This window comes from Terrapene carolina, unplaced genomic scaffold (genome assembly GCF_002925995.2).
Source record: "Terrapene carolina triunguis isolate 2854851 unplaced genomic scaffold, T_m_triunguis-2.0 Scaffold66, whole genome shotgun sequence".
NCBI classification, from domain to species: domain Eukaryota; kingdom Metazoa; phylum Chordata; order Testudines; family Emydidae; genus Terrapene; species Terrapene triunguis.
In genome coordinates, this window is record NW_020664417.1 from 3,409,268 (window position 1) to 3,425,378 (window position 16,111).

A 16,111-nucleotide genomic window follows, 5' to 3' on the forward strand; every position below is an offset into this window, starting at 1 on the left:
TGGCTACAGCCCACTTCTTCGGATGCATATAGAGTGAAACATATATTGAGGAGATATATATACACACATACAGAGAGCATATATATATGTGTGTATATATATCTCCTCAATATATGTTTCACTCTATATGCATCCGAAGAAGTGGGCTGTAGCCCATGAAAGCTTATGCTCTAATAAATTTGTTAGTCTCTAAGGTGCCACAAGTACTCCTGTTCTTTTTGCGGATACAGACTAACATGGCTGCTACTCTGAAACCTGTTTTTTATGTAACAAATTCTGTTATTTAGGGACAAACCCTGCACTTCTGAAGACTGGCCTGATTTTAGGCACGACTCAGCTCACAGATTATGTGATGAGTATCAGAGAGTACCTTGTATAATAATTTATTCTACCTAATGCATATCACTGTGCCTTTTATGTCCCCGGGAAACTGTGACCTTAGACCATTAGCCTTCAAGGCAGCCCACCATAAAGGGCGGCATATAGCTGTGCTGCCCCAAGAATATTTCAGGGAAGGAATTATGACTCAGGGGACCAAAATTCCCTCCCTGCTTCCCTTGCTCTCAGCCTGAGAGAAGACTTCACTGCTGGCCTCTACAAGCAGTAAACTACTCTCAGAAGCATGCACCAGCAAGCAGGTGGGAAGTATGAATGGAAGAAGACAAGGCCTGCCCATTTGCCATCCACCTGCTCTAGAGGAGGGAGTAAGCAAGCATTCCCCCTTTACTCTCTTGTGCTGGCATGTAGTCCAAGTCCCAAATAGACCAAAACCTTTTGCCACCTTGAGCCAGAATCTTTGGGCTGATTTTCAAATATATGTGCGAAAATTGCATATGTGAAACAGTCAATAGCAAAAAGAGGTCAGTCGAGCACATAGTGCTCAAACTAGACGTTGTATGTTGCATATCCAATAGCGTGCCCTGTGTACAACTTAATCTCTTTTTTTAAATCTCTTTTGAAAAGTCAGCCCTCAGTGCTACATGAAATAACATTTTTGTAATAAATAGAAAAAGTTAGAGAATGGATGATATTCCAGCATTTTATGTACAGATTCTTTGACTGAGGTTAAATTCGGAATCTATTTAATGTGGGCACATTAATCCAGTTATTGCCTCTGTCTTTTCTTTTTACCCAGATTGAATAATTAAGTGAATGGTGTCCTGAAGTTATTGCAAAAGGGGCTTGGAGGTCAGGATGCTGGATTCTAGTCCTGATTCTGCCAATCACCACCTTGTGCCTCAGTTTCCCTACCTATAAAATGGGAATAATACTTACCTACCTTTGTAAAGTACTTTGAGATCCTTTGATTAAAAGTACAGCACTAATTAAATACAGATGGCTTATACAATGATTATTGCCTGCTCTACAACTGAGCAGAGCTGTTCACACTTCTCATGAATGGTTCTCACAGGTAAATTCTAGACTAGAGGTTTGTGCCTACCTGAGCTGGATTTCTGCTTTTTGTACATCTGCACAGACCTACAGGATAGTCTTTAGGTACAGCTATTCGTAGGCTGCAAGCTCTTTCTTAAGCTGTGACCCTACAAAGATGTAAGTATGTATGTAACTTTAGGCACATGAGTAGTCCCTGATTGATTTCAAGGGACTATTCATATGCATAAAGTTACACACACACTTAAGTCTTTGCAGGATCAGGGCCATATTTTTAAGCTTGTTGTGGCAAGGATCATGTTATCTTGTGTATTTGTACAGTGCCTAGCACAGGGGCGGGCAAACTTTTTGGCCTGAGGGCCGCATCAGGTTTTGTAATTGTACGGAGGGCCGGTTAGGGGAGGGGGTCGTGGCCCGGCTCCCACCTCCTATCTGTCCCCCCCCAGGACTCCTGTCCCATCCAACCCCCCTTGTTCCCTGATGGCCCCTCTGGGACCCCTGCCCCATCCACACACCCCCCCGCTCCCTGTCCCCTGACCTCCCCCAGATTCCCGCCGCCCCATCCAACCCCTCCTCTCATTCCTGACGGCCCCCCCAGGACCCCTGCCCCATCCAACCACCCCTTCTCCCTTTGCCCTGACTGCCCCCAAAACCCCTGCCCCTGACTGCCCCTTGCCACCCCATCCAACCCCCCTTCCTTCCTGACTCCCCCCCCGGGACCCCTGCCCCCATTCAATCCCCTGTTCCACCCCCGATCACCCCAACCCCATCCACACCCCCAACCCTGACCACCACCCCAGAACTTCCCTGCCCTCTATCCAACCCCCCCCCCCCATGCTCCCTGCCCCCTTACCACACTGCCTGGAACACCGGTGGCTGGCAGTTCTACAGCCGCCCGGCTGGAGCCACCGCCACCACACAGCACAGAGACCGGGTCAGGCCGGGCTCTGCAGCTGCGCTTCCCCAGGAGCTCACAGCCCTGCTGCCCAGACTAGCATTGCGCCGGCAGCAGAGCGAGCAAGCTGAGGTTGGGGGGGGCGGGGGGAGGGAGCGAGCCTCCCGGGCCAGGAGCTGGGCAGGACAGTCCCGCGGGCCGGATGTGGCCGGATGTGGCTGTAGTTTGTCTACCTCTGGCCTAGCACCTCCATATCTTTTGGCCCAGAACAATCCCAAACCAAGATCTATTGACACAGTGCAGCCAAAAGGATCTGAGCACCATCATTGCCAGGAGGCACTGGAGATGGATTGGTCATGTGCTTCGGATGGAAACTGATTCCATCACCAAAGTAGCAATAAGATGGACACCTGAAGACAAGCGAAAACAAGGCCGCCCAAAAACAACATGGCGAAGAGCTGTGGAAGCCAAGCTGAAAAGCCTGGGGCACAGCTGGGGAACCATTGAAAGACTTGCCAGAAATAGACAGGAATGGAGGAGCTTCGTCACTGTCCTAAATGCCGGAGGCGTAATAGGAACATGATGATGATGATGATAGCACAGTGGGGTGTAATCTTGCTTGAGGTCGCTGGGTACTATTGCAATTTTTTTTAATAAATAATAATAATAAAATAATAGTAATAATACATGTTCAGCCAGTAGGTGCCGCTGTTATACAAAGCCATATAATCAGAATTTAAGGCCTAACCAGAACTCCTAGGATACTAAATTATTAAGAACTCACAAAAACTATGCAGTGGAATGAAACTGATTTAATATTGGACTTTTCCCCCCTAATACTGAAAGTCTATATGAAAATATTTTGTTTACGTGACATTTTAGCTGCAACATTCTAACTTCATTTTCTAGATTATTTTCAGCATTTAAAACTACCCCCAAAAATCTTAGGTTTTTCCTAAGGTTCCGATACCTGCCCTGCTTGAAATGAAAGCTAGCAAGGCATTCCACTACGTGGCAGGGTGGCAATATTTCTGTAAAGGCTCTATAACTAGAGAATGACATTTATGCATGCAGGATAGGACAGTAGCCAATGGTACGGTGTACTCTGGCTCACATACTGCTGATTACTACCAATGATCCTTCTGCTGGTCTCTGCAGAGCAGGACAGGACAAGTAAAGGGTGGCATGGGATAGCCCTGTATACTCCTCTCGGTTCACATCCTTTCTAAATCGACAGAAAAAGGCTGCATTAATGTGCCATACTTCCCATTGTGTGCTTAGAGCCATGTTTAGGAGGCTATGGGAGCCATACTCTGGGGCCATTGAAAGTTGGTTGTGCTGGGTGGTGTAATTTTCTGTATTGCTTTAATTTCTCTTTCTTTGGAAGAAAATGCTTGTGCTGTTAAAACTGTTATCAAAATCTAAAACAATTACATTTAAAGTGAAGGCTAACAAGCCTTTGGGGAGATAGTTAATAGCACCATGTAGGAAAAAGGTATAGAGCACACATTGTCCAGGAGTCTTTAACTTTGAAAACGCCGCATGAAATGAAGAAAATTAAACAAAGCCGCCTTCAGACACAACTGTGTGACCAACTCTGCTGAGACCAATGGGAAAAGTGCATGCATATCTCAGGGTAAAAGCCTACAGTAGATAATAATGCACTGCCTAATTCTGTTTATTGAAGTTATTTATCATGAAAAGTTATTAAAAGCAAAGTCTCTTCAGTCATTTCCATTTGCCTGTAATGAACAGAAATTCAGATCAAGTTGTTTTACCTCTTCAGGACATCAGCTGAATCGTCTAATTCCTCAAACTCCATGTGAAACACCCTAGAAAATGAATCCTACAAATACAAAAAGGATTCTTATTGGATGGAAACTAGTAGTATTCGTAATCCTGATTAACAATAACAATAGTAATAAGGAGAAAGTCAGCTGCAATTATTTATACTGAGTCTGCCTTGAGGGAGAAAGAGAGAAATCCTTGTATTTTATACTCCCTCCCCCCGCCCGCCCCATGGCAATTCTGGCCCAGAACAGGGAAATTTAACCTCCCTGTGTCACTAAAAACCCTTGCATCTCCAGGGAACATTCACCCCAAGTGAGGGCAGGCATGTTTACAAATTGCTAACAGTTAGCTCCAGAGCTAAGAGTCTATTCTAACATTTACCCAACTCCAGACTAAGAGTGTATTTGTGATCAACCTCAGTCATGTCACTTTGCTTGGATGTAGAGAGTCCCAGGAGCAACAATAAGCCTTAAATGTATTGCTAGATCTCCTTATGGCTTCTTATCACTGTAGTATCCGAGCATTTTGCAAACACCAATGAATTTATTTTCACATACCCCTGTGAGGCAGGGAATTATCATTATCCCCATTGTATAGATGAGAAATTGAGGCACAGAGAGGAACTGGGCCAGACCCAGAGCATAAATCAGAGAGAGCGTGTGTGTGTGTTAGGGTGCGTATGCAAATGGGAGCATAGGTGACATAAATCTCTCTTTTGCATTCCTGTGATGCTAGTACTGCTCTGCAGGGCAGTTTCTCCTGAGCTTTATGCAAGGGATGCTCTAACTAATGTTGGGCTGCAATGGCCACAAAGGGCCCAAAGTGAAGCCAAGGTCTCATTTAGAGCAGCTGGTTTTGGCCACATCATTCTTCCTCCGGCCACTCCCCTTTTCCCTGCTACACCAGCCGCAGAGTGAGTGAGTGATGCAACAACCCATGTCAGCTCTCTGTCATGGGAGGAGTATACTAATCCTGGAGGTGATCCTCTCTGGGATGGTTCAGATGACCTGAGGGACAGATTACACCAGCCAGCAGTGCAAAATGGCTGCACCAAACCACAGAATCTGACCCAGATAGAGGTCATGCCCCGATGAATTGACATCCAAACTGAAAGGATATCATACAAACAGAGGTGAGGAGGCATGAGAATGGGAGAAGAAAGTGTTGTAGTGGATCAGTGATGGAAGGCTAGTAAAAGGAAGTGTGGACAGAAGGAATCTGCTACTGTGAACTGAAGAGTACAGTGCAACCATTGCCTTTCTGTCTTCCCTCTTCTTTACAGTGGAGGCCTGATTCTCCAGTTCCTTGCATTTATGTAGTAATTTAAATTGTGCAAAGTGGGTGTAAAATGTGACCAAATCAAAATGGAGGAGGGAAATAGAGAATCTGACCCAAGGGGCCTCTAAAGAACAAGAGCATTACTCCCTTTAAACAAAGTCACACTTGATACTCACAGTGCAGTCTTCATCTACTATGAAAATGGTGCACCTCTGCACCTGCATGAAGGAGATTATAGTTGCAGCTATCTTCTTCAAAATTACTTCCAAAGATTGTTGCTCTTCAAAAATCAAGCTAGCAAGATCAAGAAGCACCTGGACAAAAAGAAACCCTTTGTGAAAATTCTAATAACTAGGAGTTAAATGATAATTATATTTATTAGCCCCTTGGATTTTTTCCCCAGTCTGATAACTTTGGTCATAGAATATCAGGGTTGAAAGGGATCTCAGGAGGTCATCTAGTCCAACCCCCTGCTCAAAGCAGGACCAATCCCCAGACAGATTTTTGCCCCTGAACTCTAAATGGCTCCCTCAAAGATTAAACTCACAACCCTGAGTTTAGCAGGCCAATGCTCAAACCACTGAGCTATCCCTTTTAATTTAAGTTTCTGCAGGGCAACAGGCTATGTGGGATGTCATTAATGGCATCCATTGTGAACACCTTTGATGAGAGAGGCAAAGAGTGTAGCTAGCTAGATACAGTATCCAACTATAGCCTAATAGATTTAGGAGATGCTGCTGGGAGAATTTTCAACCAGCCAGATGTGGCCAGATTATATCACCTGCTCCCCACTCAGGTGGCACGAAGGGTATGGAACCAGGTCTGAGAATCTAGCCTGACACGTTTATTGATCTGTAAACTCAAGGAACAACTTTGAAATTCTACCCTGCTGGAAATCTTTGGAACAGTTTCTGCCCATTTGCTTCTACACACCTTTTTTCATATTGTGTGTGGTGGATCCAGATACTTTCCTCAATAAATAGCAGTGGTATAAATAACTCTTTAACAAAGAGGATGGCTGTAAGATGCACAATTAGAAACACACAGAAAGATCAGCTCTGCTTTCCACTGTTGCTGCAGATACCGTAAGTGGTTGTTTGTGGGTGTAAGGGAGCCTAACAGGCTGAATGAGAATAACTTTGGCAGAAATGCTTGAGCTATATAAGCCTCACACTCTGGAACATGCACATGCAGCAAGACACATTCTGACTTTATGCAGAACCCAGGATACTCATGGGGAAGGAATTTATAGGTATTTATGCACAGCCCTCCACAAGGTGCAGAGTCCAGGAATCAAGTATCAGAGGGGTAGCCGTGTTAGTCTGAATCTGTAAAAAGCAACAGAGGCACCTTTAAGACTAACAGAGGTATTGGGAGCATAAACTTTCGTGGGTAAGAACCTCATTTCTTCAGATGCAAGTAATGGAAATCTCCAGAGGCAGGTATAAATCAGTATGGAGATAACGAGAATCCAGGAATAACTCTCTAGATGAAGTATTAAAGCAGCATGCTCCCAATTAAATTTAAGCATTAATTTAAAAAAAATCTGAAATTTACTTAATATTCTGCTGCCAGCCCATTATGCAGGACAGCTGGTACTAGGGTTTTAATAGAGAGGCACAGGAAGTCCCACAAAGAGACAAATAAATAATTAACATATGCAAGGAACATCTACCATATGGTGAAAGCCAGAAGCTGTAGATAACAAGCACTAACTACTACCTGCCCATCACAAATGCCACACCCCAGGCTAGAATAAACCTGTTGGACATACCTGGTTACGCCTGTTTTCAAGCAGTGATGTCTCATATAGCTGAGCATTGTGAAGAACGATTCCACAAAATGCCAGATAAGCAGCAAAATCCTGAAAAACAGATAATTAAATGTTTCTAACAAGGCTGTATTTTCACATCCAAAATGCCCACTTAATGTGTCTGAAGAACTAGGTTTTTATTATTTTCTCTTTCCAAGCTTTCAGCTTCAATATAAATATGTTTGTTTACATCTTTTAATAAAAGTCCATCAAATCATCCTGGCTATGGCCAGAACTCTGGCAGTACAGTTTTGTGGTCAATCTGTAAATACACAGAAAGAAGAAACAATGGTCTTTGGTATGTGCCTTATTATCTGTGCAACTTATGCAGTAGCCTTCCTGTCATGGGTGGTGGGTGAACCCCTGCTTTGGGGAGGTTAGCACACTGACTCCACCCCTTCTGCCCAAGGCCCCGCTCCCCTGCATGACAGAGCCCTGATGGCCCCCTCCCCCGGCAACAAGAGAAGCCCTGAGGGGTCCCCCGCAACCAGAGGAGCCCCGGCCCGCCCATCCCAGCCACACTGGGCCAAGCGACCTTTCACTCCCCACCCCGGTTGAGCCAAGCCCCCAGCACCCCAGCCCCTGAACTTCCCCCTCACCCCGCTTCCTGAACCTATAGCTCCTTAGCTGCAGAGGGAGGGAACCCTATACAGGGAGCTGCTCTCCCATCTGCCCAACCCCTGTGCATCCAGACCCACTCATACCCAGACCCTCCTGCTAAGCCTCACCCCCCTGCACTCAGAACCCACCCTGATGAGCCCCACTCCCTCTGCACCTGGACTACCCTGACAAGCCACCCGCACCCGAATCCCCACCCCACCAAGCCCCAACCAGCTGCACCTGGAGCCCCACTCCCCCAGCATGTGGACCCCGCACTGAGCCTCCCACACCCAGACCCCCTTGACAAGCTCTATCCCCACTGCACCCAGATCCCCCCCCCATGCGCTGAGCCCCAACCACCTTCACCTGGACCCCCTGCAGAGTCCCATTGCATCCAGAACCCCCCAACAAGCCCCCTGTGCATCCAGATTCCCCCCCCCCCAAACCCGGATCCTCCACTGAGCTGCCCGCACCCAGACTGTGCCACACAGAACCCTCTCAAACCACACCTGGATCCCCCAACACTTGAATCCTGCCTTGCTGAGCTTGCCTGCCCACATGGAAGGGCAGGGCCCTGGGGTGTTTCTGGTCCTTGCGCTGTGTCAGGGTTGGGTGCAGCCTCACTGCTGAGTCCATGTCCTGGGGGGGAGCTGCACAGTGATCTCCCACCTCTGTGCAGCCAATGGCCTGTGCTCCCCAATGCCATGCTGGAGCCTCCACATTTATTTGACAAATAAAATTTGCAGAATTTTAAAATATAGTACACAGAATTTTTATTTTTTTGGTGCAGAATGCCCTCAGGAGTAATACTCCCAATTAAATTTAAGCATTGGGAAAAAAAACAAAACAAAAAACCCTTGAAATCTAAACAAAGATATACACATTGCAGTTTTTTGTTTTCACTTTGTGGTAGTAATTGGTATGTTGAAGGTTATTTTTGGTAATCATACATAAAATGTTTTCTTTGGTTGGTCTTGATCTCTTATTGCCATTTCATCAGGAATCTCCCATCTTTTTTAAAAACAAATGATTGATCTTCATGTTTTATCCTGGTAGAACTGTACTGGAATAAGAAGCAGTTTTGGGGAACCAACCCAACTAAAATCTCACCATTAAAAACTGAACACACAAAATGAGCATCTAGTATATAAGGAATTAAATATTTTTAAAAGTGGAAATCAAATCTTGCTTAAGTAGCGAAGCCAAGAGTTGTTTCTCTTCAGGAAAGGGATTAATTCTGATGTCCTGCAGATGTTCATTATGCATTCCATTGGAACAGGGAAGGAGTAAATTCTTACTTTGTTATTGCCAAGGCTTAAGTTAACTTCTTTGGCCTTTCGTGGTGCACCACAGTTTGCATGTTAAGTCTGAGAGCATTCTGAAAGTGCCTGCAATGTGAGAGTTCAGAATCTATGTGCTTTCTGCACTACTGATTATGTCAGACATGACTGTAATTTATGCAGTGCTTTATTTCTTTCTACAACTAGTGTACACAGAAATTAAGTTATGTAGTAATTTTAAAAGCTGCTTGGCAAGCTTTTTAGTTTTAATGTTAAGCTGCTACTGAGCGCCCATTGTGACATTCCTTTGAGATAAGGTGACTTCAACTACTAGCTGTTAAGTCTACACCCCTTTATAATGCATTCAATAAAGCACGGAAACATTGTGAATCCTAATAGAAGAGAGAAACCAAACTGACCCAGAAATTAAACTGATTCACACTGACATTTCTGCAATGCAGAAAGAATTACAGTTTCATCAAACCATTTTTTATTTATTCAAAGATTAGTGCAGTTTGGATAACTTCAAGATTTCTAGCTGTCATAAAAGAAAACCACTGATGATATATATATATATATATACACACACACACACACTCTCTCTCTCTCTCTCTCCACATCCCTTATACCTTTTCATCTTGCTCTGTGAATATCCCACCAATTCCAGATTTCTTATTGATAGCTTGAGCCACGCCAACAACCTAATGCAATGAAAATAAAGAAGAGTTAGGTAACCAAGAGGAGTTTGCCTCTGGACTGTCTGGAAAGCAATATTTACAGAAGATGACAAGCACTGATTACAGGTACTTTTACACTCAACATTTGGCTAGTTACAGAGTTGGGTCTATGGTTTTCATTTATTTATTTTTACAAATTACTGACTAGCTCTTTAGTATTGGATGTTCTCAACTAAAAAAATTGTACTACTGGATTGAATGTTTTTACCTACTATTGTTACTGACAACTAAGATTGCTATAATAGAAAGAGTGTAGACATTTCCCCCATATTAGCCAGTTTCTTTACTTTGTGCACTTGATGACATTTTCCATACTCAGTCACTCAGTTTGTTTGTATGGGTCTTTCACACAAGAGAGTGGGACCATCTTTTTGTTCTGTGTTTGTACAGCACCTAGCACATGGTGCTGGTCCATGGCTGGGGCTCATCTGTGCTACCACAAGACAAATGATGATAATAAATAATAATAAAAACATTTTTTAAAATAAGAAAATGTGATCGCCACAAAAATTAGCAATAGGATTCAGAGGCAGGTGCAGTACTCAAAACTACTTTTTAACTTACTTTTGAGGCTGACTAAATATTGTGTTGATGTAGCTGATTTAATTGTACTAGACTAGGCCCCACTTCAACAAGATATGTACGCACCTGCATAGCTTAAGTATGTGAGTAGTCTCAGTGACTTCAGTGGGACTGCTCAGGTGCTTAAAGATAGGCACATATTGTAGTACCTTGCTGAAGCATGGCCCTAGTCCCTATGGGGTAAATCCTCTGCAGCCATGGAAGGCCTTGAATACAATGGAATCTACTACTTGGGAGTTGAGATGCTGGTGGTAAGTAGCCTGTGCAGGGGGTCTGCACTCTGTGCTCGGTGAGGACCCCTTATAGGTCAGCACACAAGGGGTTTGTTGAGATGAGACAGGGATAGGTCTGAGGAAGAGGAGGAGAGTAGATCCATGATTACACAGAACCAAGCTATTCCCAGGGAGTAACAACAGCTACAGGCACGTCTTCAACCACAAGCCTGTAGTAGTGGCTTGGGAGTAACTCTGCTGTTTTTTGAGGTGGAGCCCCTGTTTCCGGTGGCTGTTGGTAGAGTCCAGGATTTTGTTCTTAGAATCTGAATGTATTTTCCCCAATTTGTACCCAAATAATTTGCTAATGTGGATTTTTTCTTGATGATAAACAAGGATTATAAATATAATACACATGTAATATTCTTACTAGATTCACATTTATTCTTCAAACTAAGGAATTTTTTAAAAGTTAGGCTTTTCCTAAAAATATATTAAGCAGGCACCCTAACAAAGGTATATTTCCTCTGTTAACACTGTGAATATTGCACTCTATCCACATACCTCACTACCATAGTGTCTGGGCACCTCACAATTAATGGATTACACTCTCATAGCTGCCATGGGAAGTACCCCATTTTGCAGATGGGGAACTCAGGCACAGGATAGATAAGTGACAGGCCTAAGGCCATAGAGAAAGTCTATGACTCATCTAGGAATTGAACCCAGGTCACCTGAGTCCATGTTTATTCACTAGAGCTCTGGACATAACCAGTGTCCTAACTTTCAGATATTTTGTTGTCTTATCAAAGGCATTAGAATGAACATCCAACTGGCCTCACATAACAAAGATCCTCTACATATCATATAATCTGCATATATCATGTCACTCCCCAGATAGTAAAAACTCCTTGTTGCTTTAACTAGAAAAATACTTTCTGTTGTAATCTCTGAAATGATTACAGAAATCAACAGACCAGCTGTATTTCCCGCTAGGATGAACTCTTATAAACGCTTGTTTAACTTCAAGTTACTTTAAATTCCTAACTGAATCTTTTTTGTATACAAAACAGTTCTGTGGGAATTTCTGATTTCAAGTTTCCTAATATAACTCTCTCTCGATGGTGAGATTAAAACTTTACTTCTTAGAATACAGAAAATAATCCTCCAGGGAAGTCAATTAAGATCTGAATTTCTCATATTTTTGGGACCTACTGGAGAGAAGAAATTCAGCCCCAAAAGTGACCCTTTGATGCAGTGTGCTTATTTAGATAAAAGGTGCAGAATGAACCTGGAAGAGCAATGTGTTTGCTCAAAACATGGTGGAAATTTTAAGTAATTCGACAAGCCACAGTGTGTCTCTTGGGGGTGCTGAATGCACTCACCTCCCACCGAATACCTCCCGGGGCATGTTCAGACACTCTTTGACTAACAGCATTCTGTAGGCAGCACTAGAGCTGAAGAAAATTGAATTTATTTCTAAATGCTATGCAATTTTTATCAATTAATACAGGTGGCAAGTGAAAACTGCATGATGTATTTCTCACAGTATGGGTCAATGCAGGAATATCCCACTTGAACAAACTACCTCAAAGGAAGGGTAAAACAAAAGGAACAGTAGTTTAGTTTTGCCGTCATCTCCCTCTATGGGATACTTGTTGGATTAGAGCCATAATCAGGCACAGCTCTGCTGTGAGCCTGAGGCTGGGAAAGGTGGAAGGATGACACCTTCTGTCCCCCATCCTGAGGCCTGTGCCAGGGGAATTCTCAGAGAGAGGCTAAATTAGGCTTTTGGCTGCTTTGAACCAACAGACTAGCAGCAAAGCAGACACTGAAGTGGCCAGGATCTGATCTATTATTTCTTACCATGCCCAAGGGATTGAGGGCCTAATTTTCCAATGTAGCTGCACTTTCAGGATAACAAAATGTAATCACGGAGACCTTTTACACATGCAATTGACATATCAAGGCTCAAATTTCTGTTTGGTCTTGGGCGGGAACCCGTCTCCCCCTCCCACATACACACGTACTTTCGAACTGAGGATGGGGATTCAAAAGGCTGAGGGAGGGAAAATTCAAAACTTAATTCCATTTACCAATCTATAAATCACTAAATGGATTAGTACCCAAAGGAAACTCAGATACAATCCCCACCTTAAAATTTAGCAATTCACTGAGTTTTAATCTTCTGGGCCAGGCCTACTGCCTATACCCAGCCTGGATTTTGTAATGGCTCCCCCTCTGGTTTTATTTGCTTCTCTTTATTTGTTCCCCATTCTGTATGTATCCTCTGATCATATAAAGCTGTTTCTCAGCTGCTGCAGTAAGCTGCACATGGGTTCTCTAACTCTTCCTATCCACCAGAAATCCATCTGGCCAGCAACTGGCTAAACTACGCACACAGATGAGGGTGGAAATCAGACCACTGCTTAGCACTGACTCCAGCTCTCTACTGCAGGGTGTGATTCTGCTGCCTGGGCAGAAATGAAATTGCAGGGCTGCTCTGAAGCTTAGTCCTCAATTTGTGACCAATTTAGAGCACGGCCTTTCAGATGAAGGACATGGACATCCTTTTTAGAAACTGGGGTCTGTGACAGAAGCCAACAAAAACAAAAGGATTTTAAACACAGACTTTCACAGGAGCAAATGTGAGGATAGAGAATATTTGTCCAAAGAAATTATTCACTTGGACAGTATTTATCTGTGTTCCCCTTGAAATTATTACAACTATCTGTGTGCTGACAAACAGTGCGCCATCCCACAAACTAGCTTAGCTTCTTCTTGAACCTACACTTATTATTGTGCTGATGAGCTCATGATCTTTTGCCACATGAAAGATGGCAGTGTCATAAGTTTAACTTAATGATTTAACAGCAGGCTCCAATAGGAAGGAAAGATGGGTTCTGAAGACAAACAGTGGGGTTTCAGTGGGTTTCTCCTGATTTACCCTGTAAATGAGAGGAGAATCAAGCCCAAAGGGTGTTCTACTTAATGCTTCTGCCATTCCACTTAAAAAAAAAGTCCTTTGATTCATATTATATTTATTACTATTACGAACAATATAAATATAGATCTATGTATCTTTCCTACACCCTTTTATGCTCCCCATATTTTACATGCCACTGTAATCAATAAATCGGTCTCTTTCATAGAGCACCTATTAGACAGATAAGGTTGGAATCTGAGTCCTGAGCTGGTATAAGTTGGCATAGATCCACTGCCTTCAAGGCAGCTATGCCAATTGACACCAACCAAGAACTGTGACCTAAAAGGGCTGGCAAAAGTAAAATTTGCTCTAGCCTTTGCTATACAAGAACACTTTATAGCTGTAAATCAACATTGATACAGCTCCACCAGTGAGAGCAAATTTAACAAGAATGGAAGCTGAAGAGTAGGATAGGATCCAGGAACTTTATCACGGTGTCAAATCCTATTCAGAGACACACTAAAAGCAGCTGGGTCACATTTGCCCTACCTTTCCATTGCTACTCGCAGTGGAGCTGCACTGGTGGCAAATTATTATTATGTAACTCACCAGTGTAGAAGGAGCATGAGAATCTGAAAAGTTACATAGTGAGAAGCACGGCGGTTTATTTGAAATTATGCTTTTAATTCAATTCAGAATTTTTGGCACATTTGCAGTGAGTCACGGCCATGCTCCAGAGACACGGCATTATTTGTGACCCTAGCAATGTAAAGTCCAGTGAACAGTTAAAACAATGGTATTTTCCATCTTGCTTTTCGGACAGACAACATCAAAAGAACTTTGCTGTGCACATGTCTGAAGAATTGTGTTTAACTGTTATTCATTAAAGTTATAACTGTTAAGCCAGTACTTAAGGAGGATGGAAAAATAGTTTTCTCTTAATGGGAGAGAAGACAATTTAAAGTCTCTCACATGAGCCTTCCCAAAATATCAGTGTCACAAATCAGGTCATTGTTTTGCAAGATGGGCCACTACCAGCTATAGACTGAAAAATGTCCATTTTAAATAAAGATTTTATTGTAAGGCCCATGCGATTCAATTCTCCATACAGCAAAACTCCCATTGACTTCAATGGGAACAGGAGTGTGCATATGATTTATACACAGGGTTGCCTTCCAGGATTGGCCTGGACTCTCCATGAATTAAAAGATTAATCTTTAATTAAAAATTATGTCATGTGATGAAATCTCCAGGAATATATCCAGCCAAAATTGGCAACCCTATTTATACACAATGAACGATGCCCCTTATCCTATGAGCATTCACACTGCTGTACTGAGGTGCAGCTTTCCTTAAGTACAGCTGCAGCCTCTGAACAGTAAGTAAATTGTTTAGCCCCCTCACATGCTCTTGCAGTAACCTACAGGCACACTGGCTGATGCTCAGGTCTTTATTCACACCACTGGCCTTCTTGTATTTTTATTAGCTTTGAACCACAGGAGCTAAGACAATTTTAATGAGCTCACAGGCTCTCTGAGGCATCCGAGAGGTGAGCACTTTTATCCTGTGTAAACACCTTTCCTCTATGAAAGGAAAGCTTGTGGTGCTTAAAGAGCCATAAGGAAACAGTAAAAGGACTATGTTAGCATATACTAAAAAGACCATTTAGTCTCTTCTCATTAGCACTGCAGATTTCTCTTTTACTGAGAGAAGGATGCATACCAAGAGAACTTGTGCTCTTTTTAGATCCCTGTAAAGCCCTTCATTAATAGGTGTTTAAAAAAAGAAAAAGGAATAAAACGGTTAGAAATTCATGGCTTTTCTTATGATGATAAAAATTCGAAGTGGATGACAAACCTTAGCAATTTTAGGTTCAATTTTTGGTTCAGTGACACTATAAATGTTTAAAGATGTTTGAGAGGTGTTTGCCATTTCTACATACAAGATAAATGGATTGTGACCTCATTGACAACAGTACAAATTCCAACAAACTGTACTGATTTCTGTGAGATTTGGCCCAGTGACAATAATGAGAAAAAATTCAGGTGGATAAGCTACTTAGCCAAACTATGGGAAATATTCCTACAGGCAGGCAATTAGGAAGAGACATATAAAACTCATATAAAACTGTTCCAGTCTCTGGAGTAATTAGGTAATTAGGACAAATGTGCTTCACATGACAGCACGCAGGTCATGAAGATTACACTGGTCTACAATTTTTGAGAAGTCGTCTGCTTCAGAGATAAAATGTGCTATTTATTATGTATTTTGATGTGCTGAATTCAAATATGACAATTAAAACAACTGATTGGCTACTGTTTCTACGATATTTAAGTTTTTACATTTTATGTCTATGTATATTGTGTAGATAGTAGAGTTTTAATCATAAATTGTAAACCTAGGTGTGATCGGCGTCAGTCCACCTACCCGCTAGGGGGCGGTGGGGAGCTACGACGTCGCGGGCTGGCCTGGGTCACGCCTCCGCCAGCGGGGAATTAGCGGCGGGGAGGCCGCCAGCCAGAGTCTGTAGCGCGCCCCCCAGGCAGGGGAGTGCCGGGCACAGGTCAGTAGCGCGCCCCTCAGGCAGGGGAGCGCCGGCCACAGG

General features: G+C 43.1%; 1 protein-coding gene across 3 annotated transcripts in view; it reads right to left on the reverse strand.

Moving 5' to 3' along the window:
- The window catches only part of PDE5A (phosphodiesterase 5A), a 100,178-nt gene that overhangs the window by 44,791 nt on the left and 39,276 nt on the right, over positions 1-16,111 (reverse strand). For all 3 annotated transcript variants that reach the window (XM_026647799.2, XM_026647798.2, XM_026647801.2), the window contains exons 4-7: positions 9,679-9,750; positions 7,131-7,220; positions 5,533-5,670; positions 4,066-4,133 (exon numbers count right to left, since the gene is read on the reverse strand). In XM_026647799.2, coding sequence (XP_026503584.1) covers positions 4,066-4,133; positions 5,533-5,670; positions 7,131-7,220; positions 9,679-9,750 — 368 coding nt within the window. The remainder of the gene's footprint in view (positions 1-4,065; positions 4,134-5,532; positions 5,671-7,130; positions 7,221-9,678; positions 9,751-16,111) is intronic.